Source organism: Mycteria americana, chromosome 4, assembly GCF_035582795.1.
Source record: "Mycteria americana isolate JAX WOST 10 ecotype Jacksonville Zoo and Gardens chromosome 4, USCA_MyAme_1.0, whole genome shotgun sequence".
Taxonomy (NCBI): domain Eukaryota; kingdom Metazoa; phylum Chordata; class Aves; order Ciconiiformes; family Ciconiidae; genus Mycteria; species Mycteria americana.
The window spans coordinates 41,352,876-41,380,753 of record NC_134368.1 but is presented as its reverse complement, the minus strand read 5'-3'; the positions used below and the strand labels follow the sequence as shown (position 1 = coordinate 41,380,753).

General features: G+C 35.9%; 1 protein-coding gene across 1 annotated transcript in view; it reads right to left on the bottom strand.

Moving 5' to 3' along the window:
• Positions 1-27,878, bottom strand: part of GPM6A (glycoprotein M6A) — a 213,360-nt gene that overhangs the window by 8,522 nt on the left and 176,960 nt on the right. The window contains exons 3-6 of the mRNA XM_075500296.1: positions 19,646-19,802; positions 3,739-3,892; positions 1,477-1,553; positions 101-166 (exon numbers count right to left, since the gene is read on the bottom strand). Of these exons, the coding sequence (XP_075356411.1) occupies positions 101-166; positions 1,477-1,553; positions 3,739-3,892; positions 19,646-19,802 (454 nt within the window). The remainder of the gene's footprint in view (positions 1-100; positions 167-1,476; positions 1,554-3,738; positions 3,893-19,645; positions 19,803-27,878) is intronic.

Genomic DNA, 27,878 nt, shown 5'->3' with positions numbered 1-27,878 from the left:
TGAGTGATAGTATGGAAATTGAATAACTGATACTAAGTAACAACCAGAATGTATTAGCAATTCACATAATGGAGGAAGTACAGAGCGTTGGGTAGCTTACCATAGCAATGACTGCTGCTCCAGCTCCAGCAAGTGCCACAATGAACAAGTGGAATGTCATGTTTAGCTGCAAAGGGGGACAAAGAAAAGGACTTTCATGGTGGTACACTAAACAGAAACTGAACAAAAAGTCCGAATAGCGTAGAGCAAATAACTACCTTCCTGCTGCCACCCTTCTACAAAAGTAATGCTTACTAATACTTTTTCCAAAAGATTGACATCCCTACATGACATTGTTCTTGTGCCTGTTTTGTTACAGTACTCATATCAGGGATAAAGCATAATTCTATTTTAAAATATTGTATTTAAATTATAAAACATTAAAAAAACCAATTGTTTAAAAAGAAACACTCCAGCACTTTTTTTCTTTTTCTTTTTTTACAGCTACAATACTACCTTACTAGATCTACAAGTGTTTGTGGTGGTTTCTCTAGTGGCAGAGACAGCCTAAGAAAACCCCATTTCCCTTCATTAGCTGTAGCTTTCCATCCTCATATATTGATTTACTTCCCTCCCAAATTTTCCAATAAAATTTGTTCATAGTGATATAATATAAACCAGGTTACTTAAATAACCCAAGTTAACCACCTTCCTCACCACACCCCAAACCAAATGATTAAATTTGTTTTTAATTTCAGGGATCTGGTTTACACAGGCACTGAGTGTTGACTGCACAGCAAGGGTTGCATTTTCTTAGATTATTTTGGTATAAAGGCGGCTTGTGTACCTTCACTCTAAGATTTATTCAAACATAGTAAGACCTAGTGGAACATTTAGCAAAGCACCCTCTGACTTCAGATGGATCAAGATTTTAGCCTCTCTTTTTCTTTTAGATAGATGTAATTTTGTTTGTCCTGTCTTCATCCCTGATCATTCAAAAATGAAACAAAAACCTCAGCTGCACTGAAATAGGTGGCCTTTACCTAAGGGAAAAACTGCAAAGAAAAATGTACTAGGAGCTATTATCCTAACACACTGAAAGATTTGGTCAAATCCATTTGAAATATTCACTCTCTTGTCACAACAGTAATCATAAGATCTTCAAACAGTGATTCATTGTATAGACCTATTCATTGTGCAGCAGGTGCATTAGCTTTCAAAAACATCTCAGTAAAAATATACATGACAATGGAATTCTTAAAAAAATAAAATACAAGTGTATTTACAAAACAAATGGCTGGAGAAATTGCAGTGACTAAATTTGGTACACGGTAAAAGACTAGGAAAAGTACTTGCTAACTGTATTTTCCACTGCAATTTTATTTGATCACCATAGCTAAATTTAGAACATTAAGAGTAAGAAGAAAACACACATCAGTTACTTCCTACTATAACATATATTATGGATTTGCCAAAAATATTATCACATTTATTCACCTCATTAGAGTCACACATCTTGATGAAACTTTCTGATGTGGTGCAAACCTTCTTTTCCTCTCCAATAGTTACAATACCTGGAGCAGAATAAATAATCACAGTATTTAGTATTCTTAGTACACAGCAGCTTACTTCATGTGAGCTAGAAAAGCTCAGAAATACAAATTCTTGGCTGATTTGCAGAACTTTTTTTAACAACAAAATCAGTTTTTTGTTGGTGGTCAGGGGGCTGGAGCACCTCCTGTATGAGGACAGGCTGAGAGAGTTGGGGTTGTTTAGCCTAGAGAAGAGAAGGCTCTGGGGAGACCTTATAGCAGCCTTCCAGTACTTAAAGGGGGCCTATAGGAAAGATGGGGAGGGACTCTTTATCAGGGAATGTAGTGATAGGATGAGGGGTAATGGTTTTAAACTAAAAGAGGGTAGATTTAGATTAGATATAAGGAAGAGATTCTTTACTGTGAGGGTGGTGAGGCACTGGAACAGGTTGCCCAGAGAACTTGTACATGCCCCCTCCCTGGAAGTGTTCAAGGCCAGGCTGGATGGGGCTTTGACCAACCTGATATAGCAGAAGGTAACCCTGTCCATGTCAGGGGGGTGGGAACTAGATGATCTTTAAGGTCCCTTCCAACCCAAACCATTCTATGATTCTATGATAATTTCAGCCATCACAAAACTAACACATCATCTATTTAGTAAAAGCCCTGGTAGGAAACACGCAGGTAATAATTTTTCAGCCATTTTTGAAAATATCTTTATTCCAGATTTTGATCAGCACAATAATCAAAACCCTAGAAAATTATTTACAACCAATATATACACTTACCATGTTGTTCACAAACATTCTCTACCTTCACGTGGAGAAATGTGCAATATAGTGTTTTCAGACATGTTGATGTGGTACAAAGCTTCTTTCACAAGTTATCAAAAAGCATTACCCAAATGTATACTTTACTGTAATAATAGTTTCTCTATCAGAAAGAATAACTAGAATCTGCTATATTGTTTCCTTTAGCTAATGTCCAGATACTAAATCAAAGACTAGCTTGAAAAAAAATGCTATAACTCGGTTATCATGAAAAAAGGTACTGTTCTTTCCTATCAGTAATTAGCAGTTTTTACACTGAATTTACAGGAAACAGGTACGTTCACAGAATACATATTTTCTATGTTAGTGTTCTATGCACTTTTAAAATAGAATTAATAATAAAAAATAGGCATGAATATTAGCAAAATACAAGGTCATAGAAAGAAGAATGAAAACTCTTGATGAGATCTCTACAGATAATTGCTTTGTCAACTCACCTGTCATGCTGCGGGGGGGGGGGAAGGGGGATCAAGAAATTTAAAAAGATTTTTTTTTGTCCAATAATGTGAAATATTTTGTTTCAGTTTAAGTGAAATGATATTTAATATGAACCAAACTGTTTCATTCCCAAGCAACACAGCATTTTTTATATCTCAAAACAGCACTTAAAAATATACTGCAATTTTATATTAGGCCAAGGCAACAAAAGAAAGACTCAAGGAACTGTCTGATGAGAGTATGATTACCCAAAGTGCTGTGGGCTGAGAAACCACTGAGGCTGGAACATCTAGATTCAATCAGTCTCGTGGCAGAAAGGAATTAAATTATCATCACCAACACAAGGATTCTCAGACTTTTTAAGATTCCAAACCCCCTTTTGACCAAATTTCCCATCCCCACAAAACAAACGTATGTGTATATCCCCACTTTATTCTAACCTCCACAGTTTAGGCTTTAGCCCCTCTCTCTCTCTCTACCAGCCTCTTACAAGTGTTACTATTTGTATAGATGCTCTTCTTCAAAATTTTTGCAAGCAATGAATCTTGTCCCGTCCCAATTCACCTCTAGGCTCTGCAGAGACAGATGATAACGTAGGATCTCCCATCTCCAAATCAGTGTCCTACCACAAGATTAAAAAGTCATTCTCCAGACAAATGACTAATTAAGCATTTTAGACAAGTTCCAGCAATTCCAAAAGAAGAGATTAAACAGAAGCCCCAAGCCAGATTTTCAGTACTCTGGGAAGATGGACAATGTTGATTCCATTTTGTCAGGCCTGGAAATGCAGTGCATCCCTAATATACTGCCTTGACTAGTGGGTAAAAGGATAGAAAGAGATGCTTAACAATTGTTTCAGAAACACTGAAACAGTTCATTTCAGATACATGGAAGCAAAGCAATGGGATGCTTTCTTTTGTGAAATCTTGCTTTACATTTAGTGCTCTTCATTCACATACCATACTGGCGAAGATCCAAGCAGAGATTAGCTCCATCCACTACAGTGGCATTTCGGCAAATGGTCCACAGATTGAAGTACATGTAAACAGGCAGAGAAGTGAAAGCTGTGACGCCAAGCCAGGCCAACATAAAGATGTATGTCAGCATAATAAACTGCAGTAAAAGAGGGAAAAACAAAACCAGTGGTAAGTCAGAACTTAACTGATACTCCATTGCAAAAAAGGAACCACAGCGAAGTAACAAATGCATTTCTGACTGTTTTTGTCTGTTTCTGTTGTTATTTAAATTACAGTTTTGGCCTGATAATCAATTCATGATCTGGTCAAAGTGAGTGACAGAGCACTAACATGATGTTTCTGAAGAACAAGCAATTATGCTTCCAGAAGTGCAAGCTAACTCCACATTCCTGTCACTCTTGGGCCTATGATTGATGCAAAGCACCACATCTGAAGTACAGACAGCTGCATGCTTTGTGAAGCATGTCTCTCCCTCTCTCCCATCACCACTACTCCATAGTTAAGACAAGAGGCCACATGGTTGATTTTACCACTATCAATCATGATGCAAAAAATTAGAATGAAATACTATAGGCTTTGCTTGCTTTTGCTTTTAAAATCTGGGTCTTAATAAAAACAAGTCATTATCCACGGCTGCCACAGAATCTCACTGGCAAATCCATTTTGCATTGAACCAATGAGACAATATATTTGTCATTTTGTTACCGTATTTAGACATCTTTGGGGTCTACATACAAGGGAATTCGTAATTCAGAACAAACTAGGGTGCTTACCTCTGTTGATAAGAAACGCATTGAATTACATGCTTTGCAACATGTGTTCTCCAAAGGCTACACATTTTCTTTTTTTAGCCCTGAGCCTCAAGAGTATAGCAATCTGTAGGAGGCATTGAACTCTACTTGCCTTCAGGGCTGGTAGTTATGCTGGCACACGCAGCTTCTGTAAATACGTAAGCATGCTACATTACTACTCTGCTGCTAACCTAAGATAACTAGCAGACACATTCATCAATAACAAATTACCTTTTCATTTTATGCTGTGGAAAGGCTATGAAGATGCTACATGGTTAAATGTGGAAGATAATGCAGCCTCTAAATGTTGAATCCAAATAGCCCCAAGATTTGATGGCTTCAGAAATGATGATGAATCTAAGCACATTACTGAAACAAAAAAATTTCAGCACACTAACATTTTTGTAGCTGCTTACCACAGAAAAACATTGACTCTGAGAATAAGAAATAAGAGCTATTTTTGAAAGCTGAATAAGCTGGTCCACAATCTGCTTAAAATTAAACCTTAGAGTAAATAAGTGGAAAATGGAAGACATTTTCTGGTTATTTTTAAATGTAAGATGTCTCACATCAGGTGACAAAGGAAAAAGCCTAATATTAATACAGATTTTATTTATGGAAATCAAATAAGGTGAGATTCAAAAGGGTTGTAAATGGTAGTAAAAATTGTTAGAGAGGTGGCTTGTCCATGTCGACCTGATCAGGAAAAGCAATCCAAAAAAATAAAAGGTTTGAATTTTAGGTGAGGTGGTTTTATTACTTTGAAGGTATGGGATGGGGATGGACATTCTCAAGCTATATTAGAGAGACCTTAATTTGATTTATTTTAACTCACTTCCAAAGAATATTAAATAAAAGCCATTTTAATTCTGAGGAAGGGTATTTACATAAGGATTTAATGTAGTTTAATTAATCCAGTTTAAAATTCAATTCAGATTAATTTTCCTGATTGTCCCTAGGTAGATGAGTCTTTCAGCAGCAGTTTGAAAAGCTGGAGAATTTATAGCACTAAAAATAATTATCAGAAGGATGCAGGAAAATAAAAGATAAAGTGGAACAAAGAATAGAAGTATTCTGTTTAATACTTTGCGTATCTGCTTTCTATTGTTTTCTTTATTTAGTACTCAACACTTCAGCTTTGCCTGCCAGTTTGTAAGTTATGAACCATTTTAACTTTTCCCTTAACATCGAACTAGTTTAAAAGGGAAACTGATGTGTCTAATTTATGTTTAAAGGTTTTTGAAAATGTATTCATGCAGATAATGTCTGTCTTCTTTTCCAACTTTTCCCAAGAACACATTTACTGATAAAATAGAGAAAGTGATAGCAAAGTCTATAATAAATATACACCCTTGAATGTTACAGTAGACTTTTCTGTTTGTCAGTTGCTTTATATAATGGAAATTCTATTCCATCTATTGCAGAGAAAACAGTCAATACAAGTAAATACTGTTCTGTACACACTCCTATTTATTTTTCATTATTGCTCTTTTATTGTTTTCTTTTTTTTTTCTCTCCATATTACAGTGTTAAAGCTAATGAGACAACATCTGGTTCAACCCCAGGCACTCATTTACAAATAATTACTTGGAAAATTACTTGGAAATGTAGACTCACTTCAGGGCTATGAATTCCCAACTAAAATGCTATGTCTGATCTTAATTTATTATCAAGCTAAAGAGTTGTACTCAATTTTTTTAAAGCAGGAGCAAGAAATAAGAAAGAAGGCTCTCTGTGTGTTCTCAGAACAGCCTTTAAATTCTCAGTTTAATATATTCTAGAAGTATTTTAAAGGTAAAACCAGCCTCCTAGCTTATATTCTATGAGTATGCCAAAAACAGGTAAGTCTGAGGCCTTATTTTTTGAGCCCCCTTCTAGAATTTCTGAACTAAATAATATTTAATAAATTTATTACATCTCTCAGTGTAGTATACGAATAATAATTCAATGGAGAACTAAATCTTTGATATTAGTTATATTACTGAACTGTAGTAACTGTTTTTAAGACTGGGCTCTACACAGATTCTGAAATACTCCTATTCTGTGATTACCACCAAATGGAGGAAAAGGCCAGCCTTACTATGAGCATTACAATTCCTATTTAATGTCTTTTTATTTTCTGATCTGTGGTAGGGATGAAACTCTCTGTAGCCTTGCTTGCTTAAGAAGCTTGCTTAAAAATCTACACTGAGATAGTACAAAGCATTGGTATAGCAAAGAATGAAAAAAAGAGAGCTTATTAGCCTCTAAAAAAATCTGCCTTGGGCATAGAATAAGAGCAGGAGAAATCTGTCAGATGATGGCTGCTGGGAGTCACAAGAGCTGAGAATTGCCTGCTTGTTTATGGAAGGGATTCTCTTTCAAAAACATGAATCTGTTTTGTTGAGGATCTCACAAAAAGTGAATCAAATGCTTATTTCATTTTAAAAACATATTTTAGAAAAGGAAGAACTTTATTTTTCCTCTTTCAGTCACTTTTGACTGAAGAGCCAGTGGCCAATAATATGCCCAAATTCATGTCATAACACCAAGAAGACAGGGGGAAAAACAGAAATTTCCTTTGTTTCATGTAAGAATAACGAAAATGCAAAACTTCATGTTAAATCACTTGGTAGCTATGAGTTATCCCTGGAAGCTGCTATCATTGATATCAGTGAAACAAACCACAAAAATGTGATCTGGGCAATAATACACTTTCTGCTATAGCGGCAGTAAAAAGCAAAAGGTTAACTTGCACAAGTTATTAGTTTCTAGCAATAGGAGGTGGTTAGCTTATAAATTCTTGTTATAATGGAATGAAATTGTGAATATTTTTTTTTAAACCACAGGTGAAGGACTAAAGTGTTTTTTTAGATAATTTTCTCTGCTATCACAATCTTCCGGTTTTGCTCTAGAGACCTTACAAGAAATCTTAAGGCACCTGTTCACTCCAGGAATTAAATTCAGAACTCAATCTCCTGAGATTCAAAGGGATCTTTCTCCTTTGAAGTAGCATTCTGCTACATGACAAGCCAAAGATTTATGAAGCAGCAGTACAGCATCTTAAAGAGGAACCACAGTTTTTTTCTTTAGTATGCTATGTATTGCATTAGTCGTGAAAATTACTTTCTCTGATCAGTTAAATTTTCACTGTAAGAAGCCAAACACATAAACCCAAAACAAACTGCAAGTGATAGTGAAATTCGTCTACCAAATCATGAAGATAAAAGTTCAGTAACTGATTCTCAGTTCGCATTGGGAAAGAATAGCTGAAGTAGATAATTATTTGAAAAAAACCAAATCTTTAACCTATGTAGCAGTTAATTTCTTGTACCAACAGCATGGCTAGTAAAACCCTCTTGCCAGATTTTATAAGCTTTTCATTGCCAGTAATGGCTTTCCTGAATCATAAATTATCAAAGTAAGCAAATTGTCAACCTTTCTGGAAAGATTTTTTTATAAAATCTGTTGCACAGATCAATATCAGGAAGTAGAGATTTCAGAGCATGTTCTGAAATGGTATGTATACAGCATAACAGCTTCATGGTGGTCATAGCCAGCTGAATCCTGTTTCCACTGAAAACACTACCCAAATCCTAGCTATTTTAATAAGATCAAGATTTCAGTTACTGCTTTCTTTTTAAAATTTATGGGTACTGGTCCCATGAAAAGCACATTCATCGAATTTCGAACATTGCTCTTGTTTTAGTTTTGTTATAAATATTTTAATACCCCTGAAGAAACATTGTATGATAGCTTCAGTGACCCTAGGGACAGAGACAGTGAAATCATATCTAAAAGGTACTGTTACTATAGAGAGATGGATTGAAATGGAAACAAAGTAAACTCCAGTCATTTCACTGTATGAGGATACTGCTGCTTACTACAAAAAAATTATATAGAAACATAGTAACAAATTCAGCAGTGCCTGAATAAAACTTAACTCTAGAAACCTCATGTTGCCATGTAATTTTATCTTACTTACATCTACACTTCCTCTCAATTTCATCATATACTTATTTTATATGAACTCCCTGACATGAGCTCTCAACCCAGAGAGTTGTAATACGATGTACACTTTGCCGTGTTTATATCTCATTTAGATTTATTATCCTATCACACACACACAAAACTTCATTGTTTACTTTCACCTTGATGACCAAAGGGTTTTCTTCCAAGCCTCTTCACAGGCTTAGAAATTCTCTTTGATAGCTTTTGCCAGAGATCAAAACTGCATCTACAGAGATCACGTACCTCCATCCTGCTAAAAGCCTATTATGCTTCACTATGAAACCTTGCCAATGCAGAACGTCACCTGAAGATGAGCCCAGGGTTAGCCTGGCTGTCTCTAACTGGGAGGCACCTGACCTCCCCAGTGCACTGTATAGTCCTGGTTCTGGGCGCAGTTTCCCAATTGCACGGCAGAACAAGGCACTGTGTGTCATCTGATGGCAACTCAGAAGCGTGAACAGGAAGATCTTTTCAATTCCTTCCTGAATTGCCCTGTCTCTCCAACGTCACATTCACATTCAATCATCTATAGATTTGATTTCAATGCTAATAAAAACTTTTTTAGCTTTAGCACTTTGCCCAGCTTTAAATTCATAAATGACCTTTGGCTTTCAGCCTTTCTGCCTCAGTCTTGACCATTTTTCCTAGGACAAAATTCCTCTGAGTTAATGCTACTGTCTCCTTACCCTGGGCACATTCTGCATAAACACATTTACATACTCTTTTAAAATTATTCATTGCAGTCGCCACATATTTTCTCAAATGCTGAACTTTGTCTTGATGAAGTTGTACTGATGCATAGTTCATAATTCTTTGCATAGTGCATAGTTCTTTCTGCAGTTTACAAGGTCAGACTTAAAAGTACTACGTGTTCCTACCTCAGACCCATTGTTTATCTGCATTCAATTTTCTATAATGCAGGGTTCTGCCCACCACCTTACATCTGCAGTCCACACTCAGTAGCCTCCTTTGATCAATAAACTTTTGTCATAGATTAGTGTAAATATTAGATATTTTGTTCCTGTTCACAACCTGTATTCTTACACTACAGGTGTTTTGTTCTTTTTACTTTTGGGAGGCTCAGAATTTATCCAACAGAATTTTTCAATTTTTGCACTTTTAAAGAAGAATCTCTACATAAATACTTCAACCTCTTCCCAATGTTTTTTTGTAACAGTATCTTAAATGTATAGTTCCCCACGTGCAAATACTAGAGAGAGCAAGTGGAAAACTGAGTTCCTCTGGAAAGGATTTTAACATTGCAGAAGCTAAAACCACTTTTGCTACTTAATTAAAAATGTTAGGTTGTCTAGAACCAGCAATACTATTCTTATTTATTTAAATCTAAATAAATCATAATGTTTTCTTAAGTGGTCAAATGAGAAGTTGAAAACATTATACAGATGTCTTAAAACTCATTGATATATCAATGCTTAAAATGTTACAGATCATCCTTTGCCACCCTAGCCAACCTCTCTTTGTATTCATACACCCTCTTCTTACACACAGTATGAAATTTAAATATATTTAAGAAGGACTGTTTAGTAGCTCACAACCAAATGGCCTCCTCTAACATTCTCGTTTCTGTGCTAACTAGCATCTCCCACATTCATGCCTCATTCCTGAACAGAAGTAAAAGATGAAGCAAAAGGATTTCAACCTATTTCATTTTACATATAATGCTGCTGGAAGAAAGAAACTGATGTTCTGATATTACCACTAAATGCACTATAAATCACAGAAAATACACACTTGCAAAGTCTTTTCTGCTTGGCCCAAAATATCACTCTCATTTCTAACAATCACTTGTTGGACATTTATTGCCTCTACAAAACACATTCATCCTATCTCTCTCTCTGACATATTATATTCCTAGGCACAGCTCCAAGAGTCTTGTTGAAACATGGATACATTTCATGCTATGCTATTACTGTCATGTAGTTGATCCTTCTTGGCTTGCATTCAAATCAAGTGCTTCAAGAGAAAAAAAAAAAGCCAATTATGGTCCAAATTTCTCTTCATAGCAGGACAGACTTCTCAGGTTTGCCTAATTGCAATTCATCCATATACTATATAACAGCTAATGTGACATTCCTTAGATTATTAAAATCTATTACCAGAAAATGATTCAATCCCTGAAATTTTAAATTTTGAAGCCTCCGTTTTAAGGAACTGTTTTGTTTGGGTTTTTTTAAACATTTTTCTTCTACAGACATTTTAGATGGATGAAGAACTGATTTTGACAAAATTAAAAGCAATTCTTACTTATTTTCTGCTTTTCATCTGCACATACATTTTTCTAAAATTTCCTTTAGATGTGTACCTCAAGGTTGAAGTATTCTACACATGATGTCTATTGCTTTGTGATTATTTAGATGCCTGTAAAAAGCTGGTTTACTTTCTGATTTACTCTGAATTGATTTACTGGTGGCAGTGGGGGAGGAGATTTCCACAGCTGCATCATAAATACAAAAAGAAGATTCTCGAACAAATTGATTCATTTTTTGAAACTTTGCTTTGAAAACAAATCCACTAACTATCAGAACATACTTAGTTTGCAGAAGATGGCTTTGCATTGATGCAATACTAGATTTTCCCTGAAGATTTTATACTTTATCTTTTCAGTACTTCCTTATAAACCAATTATATTAATTTTTTTTTCTTTCTGAATCTTCTTTAGAATGTTGATGGGTTTGTAGCATTGCGCTGCTTAAAGTTGTTAGCATTAGTTATTTTATATGTCCTTCAGGCAAGACTATCATTTTTGTAGTCCAACAGGCTTCTGAAGTTCTACAGAGAGCATTGGATCTTATCTGCTATTTAACAGCAGCAGAATTTCCTATTTAATTTTACAATCTTCCAGATAGGAATTACTTTTTCTCAAAATGTATATGCCTATATTTTCACATTCTCAAGGTTTTCCTCCTCCTTTTGTTTTTCTTCTTGGTGGTGTTTCTAACACTTTGATGTACTCTCTGGGAATATAGTTTAGCTATCAGTTTTGTATTTAGAAGTGATTACAGATAAATAATCTGGTTTTAAAACTGATTTTTTAAAAAAATTGAATAGATATCTTCATTAAATACTGCTGCTTCATAGCTTCTTCAGACTGTGTTCATGCCACATAAGTATTCAATTCAAAGACATAAAATATGAAAAATAATCATTTCCATCATGACCCACGCCCTGCCAATGTAGGGAGGTCCTAGTAAGTAAATTTTCAGGGTATTTTGCTTCCAAATTGCTGATAACCTATTTATAAAAAACCTGATCCATACTCTAGTGTTTTTCAGTGATGATAAGTTTTCTATACACAGAAAAAGATAACACCCAGCTGGGAAAAGACTGCACTATACAGATTGTTTACATTTTTCGCATTGCCAAGACTGCAATTTTTGTTCAGGAAGTTTGCATAGTCTATACTTGGGAACAAGACAGTGAAGCTTAAACTAGAAAGCAGAAATAATACTCTTATAACTTCTCTAAACAGATGTGTCACTCAAAGTGAATGCTTGGCTGTCAAAAATAAGAACATGTGTTCTTTCCTGAGTTGGTCTTAACAGGCCTTGAGAAGCCTATGAGAGAATCAAGGGGTAGGGACCTTCCTTTCTCGTTTGCTGTCTTGCCAAGTAGTGAAAGTCAGTAACATGGCTTTTAATCAGCCAGAGGATTCTAAAAGTGTGACCTTAAATGTTAAAGCTCTTCAGCTGAAAGAAGTATTAATAAAAATACTCTGGTTTGCTAAGTCTAACCAGCTTAACTTGAATGCTAATCATCATGCATGAATAAAAGGATACAAGCAGTGAAGGGATACATTTAAAAGTTTCCCTCCTTCTTCCTGGGCAAGCAGTACCAAAAAACATTCACAATGGTAACTATGAATTTATAAGACATCAGTAGGAAGATGCAGTTGATATGAAGAACAAAAAGCTGTATATGGTTTCTGTGGATTTTGGGGATAGTAAATTTAAGTGGGAGAACTGAAAAACAAGCAGACTAAAAAACATTGGGAGTGGATAAAGGACACATCTGTGACCATAAAATTGTGAATTTATAATAATGCCACTAACATTCAAAGGTTTACATAACTATAAAAAGAGTAAGATGTCTAGATGCAGCAAAAAAGAATAAGGCAGCCAGGTGAGAACAAGGTTCAGGGAAAATGGTGATCATCTGATGAAGCATTCAAGTTAAAACTGAGAAGGATTATCTGAACCTGGGGGAAATAAAGCTATCATCCTGAACAATTTATGATGGTTCAGAATAGAAAAGTAAAGCCCATGGAGAAAGTGTAACAGCTCCCACAGTCAAGCACACGTTGGAAATGTATGACAGCACATTTTCAGAAAACAGTTTCATTGAAAAAAATACTTATTGACTGAGCTTATGTGCCAAGGAAAAAGTCTGTCCTCGATGTGACAGACACACTTACAGCACAATCTGAAGCAAAATAATTTTGTCCAGTTTATCACCAACAATAAAAATTCTGTCAGCGAACAGCAAGACCAAGAGAAGCTGAGAAGCTGCTGGCAAGGCATATTACAATGTCTGGCACATTCCTCTATTAAAGGAAGCAATGAACACTGCAGTCAACAAAAGGGCTGTGTGTAAAACACATGGTAAGTTATGAGAAGAGGAATGATCAGATGAAAGAATGATTTTATAATGTGATATCTGTAGGTGAGAAAATCTGGAAGTATAAAATAAAGAAAACCAAAACAACCTGGCCAGATTACAGAAATAAGACAGACCAAAAGTACAGCCAGCATCTAGAAATATATAACAAAATAATTGCTGAGCTCACTGCAAAAGATTTCTAAAAGTATAACAAATAGAGAAAAAAAAAGTAATAACTTGCATTCTTTTTGTTTTTTTTTTTTTTAAGAAACCGTATGTATATTAACAATGTAGTTGGGAGAATAATGGCATAAAAATGAGAGATTCTCTTAACCACTAAGCTGAGTTCTGAGGTATTACTAGGGCTTGTCCTTCTTATTTCAAGAACAAGCACAGAAGATTACAAGGAACTCAGTCCTCTAAAAAAATTCCAACACTGGTCTCATATCCAGAAATCTATAAAATCATTAATATGTTTTATTTTGTTTACTAACTCCAGCAGTGTTTAGGTAGCAAATGTTATTCACCTAAACTCCAATTAAAGAGGTTAAGCAGGATACATCCTACTAAATTTAGATAGTTGACCGAAGTGCTAAATGTAAAACACCTAACTTAAAAGACTTGAGGGTTATTCTCTCTGCAGAAAATAGGACAGTCACTTGCAGAAAAATTCAGCTCATCTGAGAAAGTCTCTCTAACCCTCTCTCTCCTTTAACTACTGAAGGAGCGTAGGCCCTTCTCTTGGCAACCTTAGCAACATTCCTAGTTAGGTGGCATACATCTGTGTCACAATATATTCCCTCTGAAATTAATTTCTCCATCAGCTTCTGGGTCATTTGTGGCAATAATTCATGATTCTGGTTTTTAACTGTGCAGTCTGAAAGGTCAGACCACCATATGAAACTCACCTTCCCCATTTCCCATGTCAGTGTCTGAAACTACTTATGGCATTCGCTACTTAATGTGTATGGGGACAAGAATTTTGTTAGACACTTTCCTTATTTAAGATTGGATTAAGGGATTCCAGACCCATAAGTACACGTGCTGTCTTGGAGAGAAGGCTCATTACTTCTCATAAATTAAGAAGCAGTGGTATGAAGCATTCTGCATTCCTCAGACACAGCAGTATTCAATCAGAAGGAAGGCCTCTCTGTCTCTCAGCTCAGCATTTTGTCACCAGAATATCCAGATATGGTATTTGATTTTCAGAAATGAGAGCTTCATTTCTAGCATTCAGAAATGATGCATCTGTTCTGGGTGGGAAAGCCAGCTGAGCCTGCACTGAACTCTTCCTCTTGTTACACAAAGAAGCAAATATCCATATGATGCAGTCTCACTGCCTCTGGAATAACTGGTCTGGTAAGGGCAAGATGAAGCAACAAGTTCACATCCCTTACAGATGGTTTTTCAAAACATTCACGACGCATCCACGGTTTTTCTTGCAAAATAAAATCTGGAAATATTTTGGAAAGTTCAAGTTTTAGTTTAAACACTCAAGAAGCATGGGTCAAATAGCACAGAGGTATTCAGGTAGCCAAAATAATTTTCAAAGGCAGAAAAATCCCTTTCACTCATTAAAATAAAAGGTTCCTAAATACTAAAGATAGAGAAGATATATTAGTCAGTACAGCTTAGAATATAAAACATCTGTCTCTAGAGACAATATGTTTCTTTTAAAAGGTAAAACACAAAGAAATAGAAATGCAACTGACAGGATGAAATCTTTATCCAATGTTTTCTGATGAAATAAAAAGAACTGCTTTCCATTTCATAGCATAAAATTTTCATAAAAGTAAAACTTTTCAAGGAAAAAAAGGTCATTTGTGTTTCTTTCTTCATTTTTTTAATTGACTCTGTAAGCAGACATTCTAAAACAAGGTGTAAATGAGGCTTTCCACGATCAAGCTAGCTGAATATAAATAGAAACAGTATTAACTGGCAAATATACAGTGTCACAGTTGGCTTCAGGCCTGTCTCCCACTCTTCACTAATCATGCTGCAGCACAATTATATATAACTGTTTATTTAATTCTCTAAAAGGATGTTCAGGCATTGAAAAATGAAGACTAAAAACACAGCCATTCCTCCTTGAATGTGACTGGCATTGTTATACTGCTTTTGTTTTACTTTTCACAGTAAATTAATTCTGAAAACACTGCCAATGAGACTCTTCACTGTCACTTTCACAGGCCCTCTCTCAGATCTGAGAGGGTACACTCCACAGCAGCACTGGCATGACTTGGATGCTAAGCCTCTGAATGCTCATATAGGCTGATTAATCAACTATAGAATCACTGGAAAGGTTAGGTTGAGCTATTTCTTTTTCCATTACTTCAGTCGAAAAAAATTCCTTTTGCCCATGTACAGCTAGAAAGTGAGCTAGTCACAGTGGAGGAGGGAGCTCAGGAAGGGCACATGAAAAGTTTCTGTAGATGTTGGCTTTCGGCATTCTTAAATGCCTGCTTTTAAAAGAATATTTTTATAAGAAAGAAAAAATTATGTTACTTTTCAGATTTCCAGTGAGAAATATAGCTTGTCCATACAAAGTTAAAACGAGCTTTTCCTCCTTGAAATTTTTTGTTTCTTTTTGTTTTCCTCCATTTTCCTACCAGGTTTAGTCACAGACATAATAAATATGCTCATGCAAAGTATTGAGAAGTAATTGGTGACAATGGTGAAGCAGAAGGACTTCATTTTCAGACTTTAACATGCTAAACTGGTATTTAGAAAGACATTAGCAAATTTTATGTGAAATCATAGTCACAATTGGATTTTTACAAAGGTATTTTTGATGTGGAGCCTTTTTTGTCATTTTAATTCTTCAAAACAACAAATATCCTCTGTGTACATCTCATTAGTATTAAGGTATTGCTAAAAGAAACCAACTGTTTAGTCTTTGACAGCTTAGATTTTAATATTTACAAAATTACTATCTCAAAATTTTATCCAAGGAAGCTTCTTGCAACATGTAGTATCTGCCAATCCTCTTCAATAGCATTGTCTCATTTTGGCAACTGTACATAGTAATATTTATTACAGCAAATTTGCATAGCTATAGAACAATCCGGGCTTGACATGCAACGGTACTGATTAGGTTCGATTTACCTCTCGATTTACCTCAATTTACGTACATCTTTTGTTGTTCTTAGAACTTATTTCTTCATATAATTGCATGATTTAAGGAACTGAATAAATTATAAACATATCACTGCTGGACTGAAATATTTTCTAATTCAAAATGTTTTTTAAAAATGTAAACTGTTATTTGTCCCTTCAGAATTTTAAATACAAGATAATCAAAATAAACCTAGTCAAGGAGGGTATCAAGTTTTAATTGACAAAAATGCTGCATATACTATCTTACTCTCAAACCTCTAGAGCACAGAAGCAAAAGCCAGAATAATAACTGAAAATAGCTCCAGACATTTATATAGCAATCTTCTTACACAGAATCACACAGAATCACACAGAATTGTATAGGTTGGAAAAGACCTTTAAGATCATCAAGTCCAACCGTAAACCTAACACTAGTTCGTGTAAGTCACAACGTAAGTCCACCACTACACCATGTCCCTAAGCGCCTCCTCCAAACGTCTTTTAAATACTTCCAGGGATGGCAACTCAACCACTTCCCTGGGCAGCCTGTTCCAATGCTTGATAACCCTTTCAGGGAAGTAAAATTTCCTAATATCCAGTCTAAACCTCCCCTGGCGCAACTTGAGGCCATTTCCTCTTGTCCTATCACTTGTTACTTGGGAAAAGAGACCGACCACCACCTCTCTACAACCTCCTTTCAGGTCTCCCCTCAGCCTCCTTTTCTCCAGGCTAAACAACCCCAGTTCCCTCAGCCACTCCTCATAAGACTTCTGCTCTAGACCTTTCACCAGCTTCGTTGCCCTTCTTTGGACGTGCTCCAGCACCTCAATGTCTCTCTTGTAGTGGGGGGCCCAAAACTGAACACAGTATTCGAGGTGCAGCCTCACTAGTGCCGAGTACAGGGGGACAATCACTTCCACTTCCCTACTCCTGCTGACCATGTTATTTTTGATACAAGCCAAGATGCCATTGGCTTTCTTGGCCACCTGGGCACACTGCTGGCTCATATTCAGGCGGCTTTCAACCAGCACTCCCAAGTGCTTCCCTGCCAGGCAGCTTTCCAGCCACTCTTCCCCAAGCCTGTAGCGTTGCATGGGGTTGCTGTGGCCCAAGTGCAGGACCTTGCACTTAGCCTTGTTGAATCTCATACAATTGACCTCAGCCCATCAATCCAGCCTGTCCAGATCCCTCTGTAGAGCCTTCCTACCCTCAAGCAGATCAACACTCCCACACAACTTGGTGTTGTCTGCAAACTTACTGAGGGTGCACTCCATCCCTTCATCCAGATCATTGATAAAGATACTAAACAGAACTGGCTCCAACACAGAGCCCTGGGGAACACCGCTTGTGACCGGCCGCCAACTGGAGTAAACTCCATTCACCACCACCCTTTGGGCCCAGCCATCCAGCCAGTTCTTTATCCAGCGAAGAGTACACCTGTCCAAGCCATGAGCAGCCAGTTTCTCCAGGAGAATGCTGTGGGAAACAGTGTCAAAGGCTTTACTGAAGTCTAGGTAGACAACACCCACAGCCTTTCCCTCATCCACTAGGTGGGTCACCTTGTCGTAGAAGGAGATCAGGTTGGTTAAGCAGGACCTGCCTTTCATAAACCCATGCTGGTTGGGCTTGATCCCTTGGTTATCCTCTACGTGCCATGTGATGACACTCAAGATGATATATCATCAGAGTAAGACAAGCAATCAAACTGCAGATTTTTTTTCTTTTTCCAGGGAAAAGAAAAAACTCCCACTAACTTCAAGAATAACAACAATGTATTTAACTCAAAATAATTGATGGCTTATTTTAATTGTGATCATAAACAGTATACAGTCTTAACCTTAGCTGCACAATGTATATCAACCCAAGGTTTCTTAAAGTAAAACACAAACATTACAAATTACTGATGAGGAAAGTAAAATGCTGAAGGAATTAATTTAATGAATCATTAATAACAGTGATATTAACTATTGAATAGATGCTTAACTGTTCATCTTTTTCTAGACACGTACTACAGAATTACAGTTTATACTGCAGGGGCATCAAAACTGTGAGAGGATGCAGCATTGCTCTGCCGCAATACTGAGGACAGGCATTTATGGGAGCTGTGAAGAAAAAATAACTTTCTGAAAAATTTGCTACTCTATACGGAATTTGAACTAGCTTAGCATGTTCTCAGTGAATATAGATTAGACATTTCTTTCCAGGAGATGAAAGCAGTGTTGGTATAAGCAATGACTTCTCTTTATTTAAAATGTTAGCAGTCTTTATTTATATATTTATTTAAAGGCTTTAAAGCAATTCTTAGTCGAAGTCCCAAAATCATACAATGACATTTGACAGGAACAAAAGAAATAACAATGAAAAAGCAGCATTACTGTGAAGCATGTTACATCTATGTAGGGATGGCATACGTGCCGAATTCCTCATTTTCCTATGTGTAGATGATCTGTGTTCAGTTTAACCTTAAATGTCAGGATATCCAAAATACTAAGTCTTTAGTGTGACTGGAAGATATTCTCTATTGCTGATATTTGTTCCTAGTCTGCATTCCAGTTTAATAAATGTTGACATTTGTAGGAGGGTACAATGGGAAACCCTCCTCTGACTATTATTTTATATATCAGTTTTTGTAAATGTAGTATAACATTAAGTGTACCTTAACACACAGATCTACCTGGCTGTATTTAATAATTTATTTTTAATCTGAAAATACATTTTGTTGATAATGATTTTTCACAGAAATATCCAACTCCAACAGCTACCAAGTGTCCAGGCCTCTTACCTTAGATGCAGAAGAGTCAAATACCAAAAAAGTTAGTTAGTTACCTGATATTGAACAGAGATCTTACAATAATCCCAGTTCAAATAGTCAGCAATTCTAGTATGAGAAATCTCCATTTAAGTCCCAGTACAAATCAGAATTTTTTGAATCTAGGTTTTCCAGGGCATAAGTGAGTGGTCTCTCCAAACCAGAGATAACACAGGAGTAAATAATGGGCTGTTTGCCATTTAAAAACAAAACAAACAGGAACAGGCAAGATTTCTAAAATAATAGTGAAAATATTAGTACGAAAAATATTTCTTGCCCAGTACAGCTGAAGGCATTACACACTTTTAGTCCCATCCCAAACAGCTTATGTTGCTGAGAGAATAAGCTTTTCCATCAACTGGTGGAATTAATTGCTCCTAAGTAGCAAGCATTACTTAGTGATTAACCAATATAGAGAACATTTCCAACATTCTGTTCTTCTTTGCTATGATTTTTAACCACTAAACTGACGTATCATAAAATATTAAAGAAAAAAAACAAACAAAAAATAAACATCACAAGGCATGAAAAATATACAAAACATGTTGAAATTGTCATAAGTACAAAAGCTTTCTCAACCACTTACCCAGGCACTGACACATCTGCCACAAGTGGTGATTTTGAAATCCCCGTAGAGATCCTTGATGGCACCAGTTGTAAAGAATCCCTCCACCATCAGCAAAATGCCATATACAAAGAATGCAGCTGCTACACCATATATCACATACTTGAAGATGTCAATCCTGTATAGGAACAGCAAAAATTATTTATCTGCATAAACATTTAAAGCTGACTCCGAAATTTCAGGGTGAGATAATCAGACCCACTAAGCCTCAAAGTTTATACACTGGAGTCAGCTTAAATGCTGATGTGCTATAATGACAGCTGAAGCTGAGAACAGGAGTGACCTTTCGAATAAAGTAGCATTGATATAAGAAATACCGGGCCATTTAATTTAATAAAATGTAAAAACGAATCTGTGTAGGTAAGACAGCACAATTTGTCAGAATAATTTAAAAGTCAGTTAATTTTCCTTTTATTTTTTCCTCTAAAGTGGCAAAGAAAAAAGAAAAAGGAAACAAGAATCTGACACGTCTCCTGAGTAACACATGTATCCAGCACTTAGGTTATAAAGAAGATATTTTGTCACAATCTTCAATAAACCTTTCTACATGTACAAGTAGTTCTCAAGCTGCAATGCCAGTCTGTGCTATCTTCTCCTCATTATTATTTTTCCACTTATTCTCCAATGGTCAAAGCGTCTGACACAGAATAATAAAGTCATCAAGAGAGATCCCTAACTTCAAACCAGAAACATGTTATTACCAAAGTAATAAGGTCAGATCATCTGGCGTTCTTCTATAATGGGGCTTTAAAATCATCATTTCACAGACTCAAAGCTCAAGAAACGGAAGGATGGCTTACAGTGTAACGTGCAGAGCCCTAGAAGGCTCAATTTATTACAAAGAAGATTACCTGGGTTGTCATGTGGTTGTCCTGCCCAGCACTGCCTAGAAGCTCAACAGTAGCTCAAGGAGACCCTGCCTCCTAAATGTTCTCACATGACCAGGGTTGTGAAAAGATGTTTGAAAGCACCTCTCTGCTCTAAGTGTTTTGTCTAAACTTGGAAACATTCCTAGTGACCGTTGCCTTGGATCAGCACGTTTCAATGTTTCCTACTTGAACTTCTTAAAAATCTAGCCACAGTAAGCTTCCAGTTTATCAATATGACACAGCAGGAGTTGTACAACTCTTTGGAAAATGGTAATATGCAGGTTTAAGATGTTACTAAGTTCCGGTCATATTGTCCAGGTCAAGATACCAACAGCTCATAATGAAGTAGGACAAAAAATAAGCCAGAGACCTATTAGGATCTGCAAGATGAATTTTGACATGCACCAAACAGCTACCCAAACAGGATATTTACTAAGACGTAAAGGTTAATATTTTTATTGTTATGGAAAGAAATATTTAATGATAACATTTCTTTAGGATTACACTTTTCATCATCGCCCAAAAGACAACTCTCAATATGTTTTACACGTACAATACAATACCAAAGCTCAAAACCCCATTAAAACATCTTTGAGTTTGGATGGTTTTCAAGAGATTCAAAGTCAGATTCAAGTTTACAGTTGATATTTCAGAGGTATGGCTGTGTCTACAACTTTGCTGAATGTGTCTTAAGCTTGCATTAGTCTCATAAAAATGCAGTTAAACTTATGACCTGATTGGGGGGGGGGGGAGGGAGAAGTATTATAAATGAATGCTTTTGGCACCTATTGTAGCATTTTTCAGACAGCAATAACTGAAGGGTTCTGGGAACGAGACAGGATATGTTTTTCCCTAGCCTTCCAATAACAAAGCCCTCTCAGCTTTTTTCTACATCACTTTTTCTTTCATACTCAAGTGAAAACTAGGGTAAGTTGATATCTGTATGGAATAGATACATGAACTATTCAAAATGGTGAAACAAATTTAATACTATAGACAGTATTAGATGATGCAAAAATGAAATTTATTTTAATACATATAATTGCTGATTACATTGTAAAAATCCCATTTCCCTAATTTTATAGTAATTGAGCCAGTGTAACAGTGTTTTAACAGGAAAATGATGTTTTGAGTATATCTTGTTATTATTGATGAAAATAAACTTACAAGAAACAAAGACAGCAACTTTATTTGATGTTTATTCGATAAGATCTCTTCCAATTCGTATGTTATACACCTTAAAAAATTGTGACCTCCAACAGTGGCTGAACTGTGGGAGTTCTGCCAGCAGCAGCTCCTCACAGACCTCAGCGTGCTCAGTGCTGTAGAAATTACAAGCTATCATTGCCCTAAAGAGATTAAGGCTTTTGGGAAGTCCAGAGACTATTTCAGCCCTTGCAACAGTCCTTTAAACCATCTGTGCTGAGCCTCCCACTGAGATGCTTGTATCAAAAAGCATACTAAAAGATCTCTGCTTTTTCCTCAGCCTCATGTGTAACTGAAGGAATAACTTTCACTTAAGCCTTCTACAAGGAAAAGATATATACAGCTATACACTAGCCAAATGTAGAAATCAATTTCTTCCTCATATACTCTCTACAGAGAGAAGTAGTAAAATCTCTACTGATCAGACTACATGAGACGAAATAGCCATACTTATTCCAAGGAGGAAGGATCTTGTATAATGCAAGAGTAAAAATATAAACAAAAATTGTGAAACAATCATTCAACTACCTCTTTAAAAGTCAGATAGAATTGTATTGCAATATAACTACATTTAGTGTGTGCTGTATTTAAAGAAAACGTATTACAACAGTAATATTTTATATATATATAGTTTTGAAGATAGTGTTGGTATTACATTATTCTGCAGCATCTAATAGATTTCACATAAACTTTGATTTTCTAATGAAATTATAATAGATAATAAAATATAGGACTTGTAAAATGGAGATTGCCTTTCTTTAAAATAAAATTTGATTCTTTGTGGATGAACTCAAGGAGATTAATTACCATCTGTGTTTCAGCAAAGTCTCAAATGCTGCAGACAGAGCACAAGAGTAACCAGAGAGGTAGAAGGGAATGGCAGAAAGAGTGATGAACATGAGCCAATGGGCTAGGTGGGTAAGGACAAAGAAAAAGGACAAGCAGGGCTTACACTAGTGTAGGCTGGAATGGAAGGAAAGAGGTGGGTAGGGAGCAAAGGAAGAAGAAACAAAGTTATAAAGGTAAATTTTGTACTCCTGACAGGGTAGGAAAGATATACATTAAGTGAAGACTAAAGCTACACTACATGAGAAGAACAAAAAGAAATCTTGAATACCTATCCACTAAATGCAGGAGTCCTACGAATATTACATAATGATAAAATTAAAGTCATGAAACATTTCTATTAAGAGGCAGTCAATGAAGATTGTGAAGATAAACCTGATTTTAACAAATTCACGTGAATCATGTAATCCTCACATATTAACCTGGGTTGCTGGGTAGAATAAGCTGAATGATTACCTAAACGTAAATTAATTGTGAAAAACATCTTGAAATTAGTAAAAGCCTTTCTTCTATAGAATAATCTAAAACATATTTTGCATACTGTCTTAATCTTTTAGAGGCTCCATGAGTTCCAGATCTGATTTTCCTCACAACACTATGTTCAGAAATGTTAAAAACACAAACCTCACTGTTTTCAATTTGTGATTTAAATCAAGCTGATCTTTCAATTTTTAGTTCTTTTTCTGCTGCTGGGTCATTAATTATTCCATATTAAGCCAACTTCCTAATTCATTAATCTGAATCTGGATTCTATCCAACAAGATGAATATTAAAATAGCTCTAGAGAAAACACCTTCTTCCTCTGACAGAAGTTATTGATGAAAGCCATCAATGCTAATATCTTAACGAACAGGTTGTAGCTGAGTACAGAGTAGACTATCCCAGCAGAGACAAGTCAGAGGTGAGTGAAAACATTCTCAGTGAGTCAGATCAATGTTGCAGATTTCCTACTGCGTATTTTCATGGTGCTCTGGCAAATTCAAGGATTAAAAAATAAAATAAATCAGTAAGCAATAAGATTAATCGTTGAATGATCATGTCTATGTGTAGCAGGCTTTTGTGAAAATTGTGTTATAAAAAATTAGTTATTATTTTGTTGTTGAGACTGAGCTCGTAATTATTACATCCTGTTTCAAAAGTATTTCAATATTCATAATTAGCTTCTGTGAACTGTGTCTAGAAGTAATAATGTTTTAGAGTTGAGGAACTACTTGCTTCACTGGAGTAAATCAGTACTGCTCCACCATAATAAATGGATTTACTACCCCAACAGATAAGCCAAGATGAACTGTTAACATTGACCCTTTATATTTTATTGTGTCCTAAAAGCAATTGCAAACTGTAGGAACCCTGAAGAATTTACACTATTCAGTCTAATCATGGTACACTTTCTACCCTCAATGTTGAAGGCTAGTACTCAGCTAATGTACACCAATATATATTCTTCTATCAAAATTACTTAATATTACTTTGGAACAATCTACATACTAGCTAGGGATATTTTTCTTTAATTTGGTTAGTATAGGAATGCATTGCAGACATTTATTTGCAATTAACAACAACAAAAAAACCCACATTAGTTTGCCCTGTGACACGATTCTCATGCTGTCCAGAAAACCTTTTTATTCAAATAAAGTATGTGTATACTTCAGCTTGAACAAGAGATAAAAGCCTAATATTACAGAGGTTTTGGTTGGCCTAGCCCACCAGAGTACTAGGTATTACTGCGGAACTAGTTTTCCAGCATTTATAATTCTGCCTCACATTTATCTTCCTGAATTCATAACATAACTTCTGCAAATATAGATAATCACATTCAGATACTACATGTGCTGAATAGCACATAATTGCCAGCAAACTGTACCTATACTCTCTGAATGCACGTAGATTCAGGCAATTATACCTATTTCCAAGCTAAGAAAACACAATAAGGAAAATAAAATACCAAAGCTACTAAAGTACTAAAAAGTTAGTTACATTATCATAGTACAATTCCTAATTAAAAATTGCCTTTTTAAAGCTGGCATACACAATTTAGAAAATTGAGAAATGCATGTAATCATTACCATTGGGGTAGGTCAGTTTTGCTGGTTTTGGGGGTTGGGTTTTTTTTAATTTATATTTTTCAATCACAAGGAACTTTGAATAGTTGATGTTCACATCTAGAATGCACAATAATCTCTGTTACTCTGTAAAACAGCAATGCTGGCCTTCATGCTGATCCTTTTGCCCCCTGAGGGACTCATCCTAAGAGGCTGTTAAGAGACTGAGATAGCAGCCTGCCCCCTCAAGCTATCTCAAGCTTGTAGAAACAGTTTTGCAAATGTGTTTTTTGAAGAGAGACAAGGTATAAGGGGATGTTTGCAAGCAAGAAGGTCTGTTTAGGGTATGCAGAAACCATGTCCCATGGAAGTTTTTAAAAGAAGTACTCAGCCTCTCCTGCAAACCAGCTGGGAACAATTTCTTGGTGTAAGTTCATGTCATTATTCACTTAAACAGTTTGAGCAAAGAAGATAGTTGGTACCATGAAGCATAGAAGAATTGTTAGCAAGGGGAAGAGACGAGCAAAGGCAAACTTCAAAAGGAAAACATACAGTCAGCAGGGAGAAAGATTTATTAATATCATGTACTGCCTGCAAAGTAAGACCAAAAAACTCCAGGTAACAACAAAATGAGATAAAAGAAACTGAAATATCCTCACTGTGGAGAAAAAAAAAATGAAACTAGTAAGAAAATGTCAGCATAGGTCCATGAGGGATCTTTCCAAGATTAGGTTAATACAGAGTCTAAACTTCTAAATTTCAGGTGGAAAGAAGACAAAATTGGAGTACAGAATGCTCAATTAAAGTTTGTCAGGAAATTATAAAAAGAGAAAGGATTAACAGTAGACAAAGGATAAGAGCAACAAAGACCTAAAAGTACTTTTTATTAAAGTACAGATAAAACATAATAAAAAGAAACAGAAACTTCTGATTCTGTATTTCTGGAAGACATTTTGTATGTAATCATACACATCATTTGCTCAAAACTAAAGACAGATTGTTAGGATTATATAAAGAAGAGATCATCTTACTATAATATGCAAGTTACTCTCATTCTGCAAGGGCCAGATTTTGTTATTCTGCTCTGAACAGAAGGTGATGTGACATAAGATCCCATTGATTTTAACAGATTAATTTGTGGCGTACAACTCTTTACAGGTATGCAGAATACAACTCTAAATCATCATCCTCTAAAAGTTTGATGGTTCCTTCCTTCCTAGGAACGGGACAGTTGAGCCAAGATTTCATGGAGCACCTCAAAAAGCAGTAGAGAATTCACAGGCTAATGGAAGAGGAGCAATAGCAGTGTAAAACACATTTCTGCCCTATGAATCTTGCAACTTTCTTGGAACAGGAAAGGATCCAACATAAGAATTTAAATAATCATGAAATGTTTGACTCTAAAACACAAATTTCTGACTGACATATGGATGAGGCTGCTTCTCAAAGTTGTTTCTGATAATCTAGGCTTGTTCTGTCTGCTCACCTCTAGCAAAACTACTTTCTTAGAAACATTTTTAAAGATGCTAATTACAGAAGAAATCTGGAGGCCTCTTTGCCTGAAGGTGGCCAAAAAAAGATTGGAATTAGTGCACAGTAATGTGCAGACTTCTGGCAGAATTACATGATGGTGTTGTGCACTATGGATACTGAATTCCCAGGCAACTTTCCATAGCAATAAAGTGTAAAAAGATGTGGCAAAAGCATATCACAGGATTTGTGAGTATTTCATTATTACAAATGTAAACTTGGAGTCACACATAGTAAATACTCATAGCGTAAGACTGAGAACTTGATACTAAAACTCCAGATTGGGATGGTAATAGTTAATTTTACCGTTTTCAGATCTCCTATGGAAAGGCCAGTTAGCTTAGTTTTGCATGGCACATGAAGCAAGACTTAGCAACATGTAAATTACATAGGAATATATGCTTTTTATTTTACATGTTTATAAAGTAAACTAAGACTAAAAGGAAACAAAGGCACTTGAAAGAGAAAAAGATATTTCCTATGAAGATGAACCACCTGCTGAGAAAGCTCTATTGTAAATGCTTCAATTCACAGGCACATGGTGATCATAGCCAACCTAAAATTCCAGACAATGAAGAAAAAGAGCTCCTTAACACAGTACTAAATAATACATTTGTCTGCCTAAAAGTAGCTGACTGTATTTGCATAGATGAAGACAAAAAAATTCTTTATGTAAGATCATTCTGCTGTTATTCACATGTGCTGCTATGAATTTCCTTATTCAATTATTTCATAAAATGAGGACCATGTTTTTGCAGGTGCCTCCCAAATCCTAAATTTTACTTACACAGATTCTTACTGGTTTTGCTTTTAACAGAATACAGAACACCAGGCTACATAATACAGCTGAGTAGGTTGTAAATGTGACTTTTCAGCACTGTATAATCTTGCAAAGGTCATATTCTTAGGTGCTGGCATGTTTTGTCAGATTTGGTGCATCTACTGAATGATACCAGATCTGAAATGCTATGTTCTACATCTAATCCTTAATATGCTATATTTGTCCAGTGTTACTTTTTATGTGTGACTGAACCATTCCAGTGAAATAGAAACTGTTCTCCTTAAGTAAACTGCATTTTTTTAGAAATGAAAAATGCATCCTTCGATGACATCATGCTCTCTCTGGTGGTTCCTGTCAAATTATAATACACAAACAAGACACATAGGCCAAAGTTAGGCCTTCCTTGCAGAGATAACACCATTCTTCTACACATAGTCAGAATCCAGGTACAAGAACTCAAAGAGTGCTGTTAGTGGGAACTCTCATTAGCCTAGTTAGAAGTCTTCTTACCACTGAGCTCAGCGAACAAACCTTTAACTTTACAGCAGTAGGGATTATGAGTACATCCCCATTAGCATTTTCGCTCAGGAATGGATATTTTTTTTTAAACAAGTCCTGCAGCTGTCCCTATTTATTGAGATATGGTTTGCATCATGTTTTTCGGAGTGCACAACACGGATTCCTTTCCAATTAAGCTAAATAGGAAGTATGCTCCAGGAGTGCTCCTGCTGCACTCCAGCCGCTAACGGATGTTCAGTCCATTGTATCAGGCAAGACCAAGTCCAAAATAAGTCCCTGAAATAAATGCTGTATGAACAGCAAGTTAATAGCACCAAGTATTTAGGTCTACCAATCATTTTCTATTGTGCTAACTCTGCTTTCTAATGTATATGTAGCCATATGACTCCTCCACTTAACTC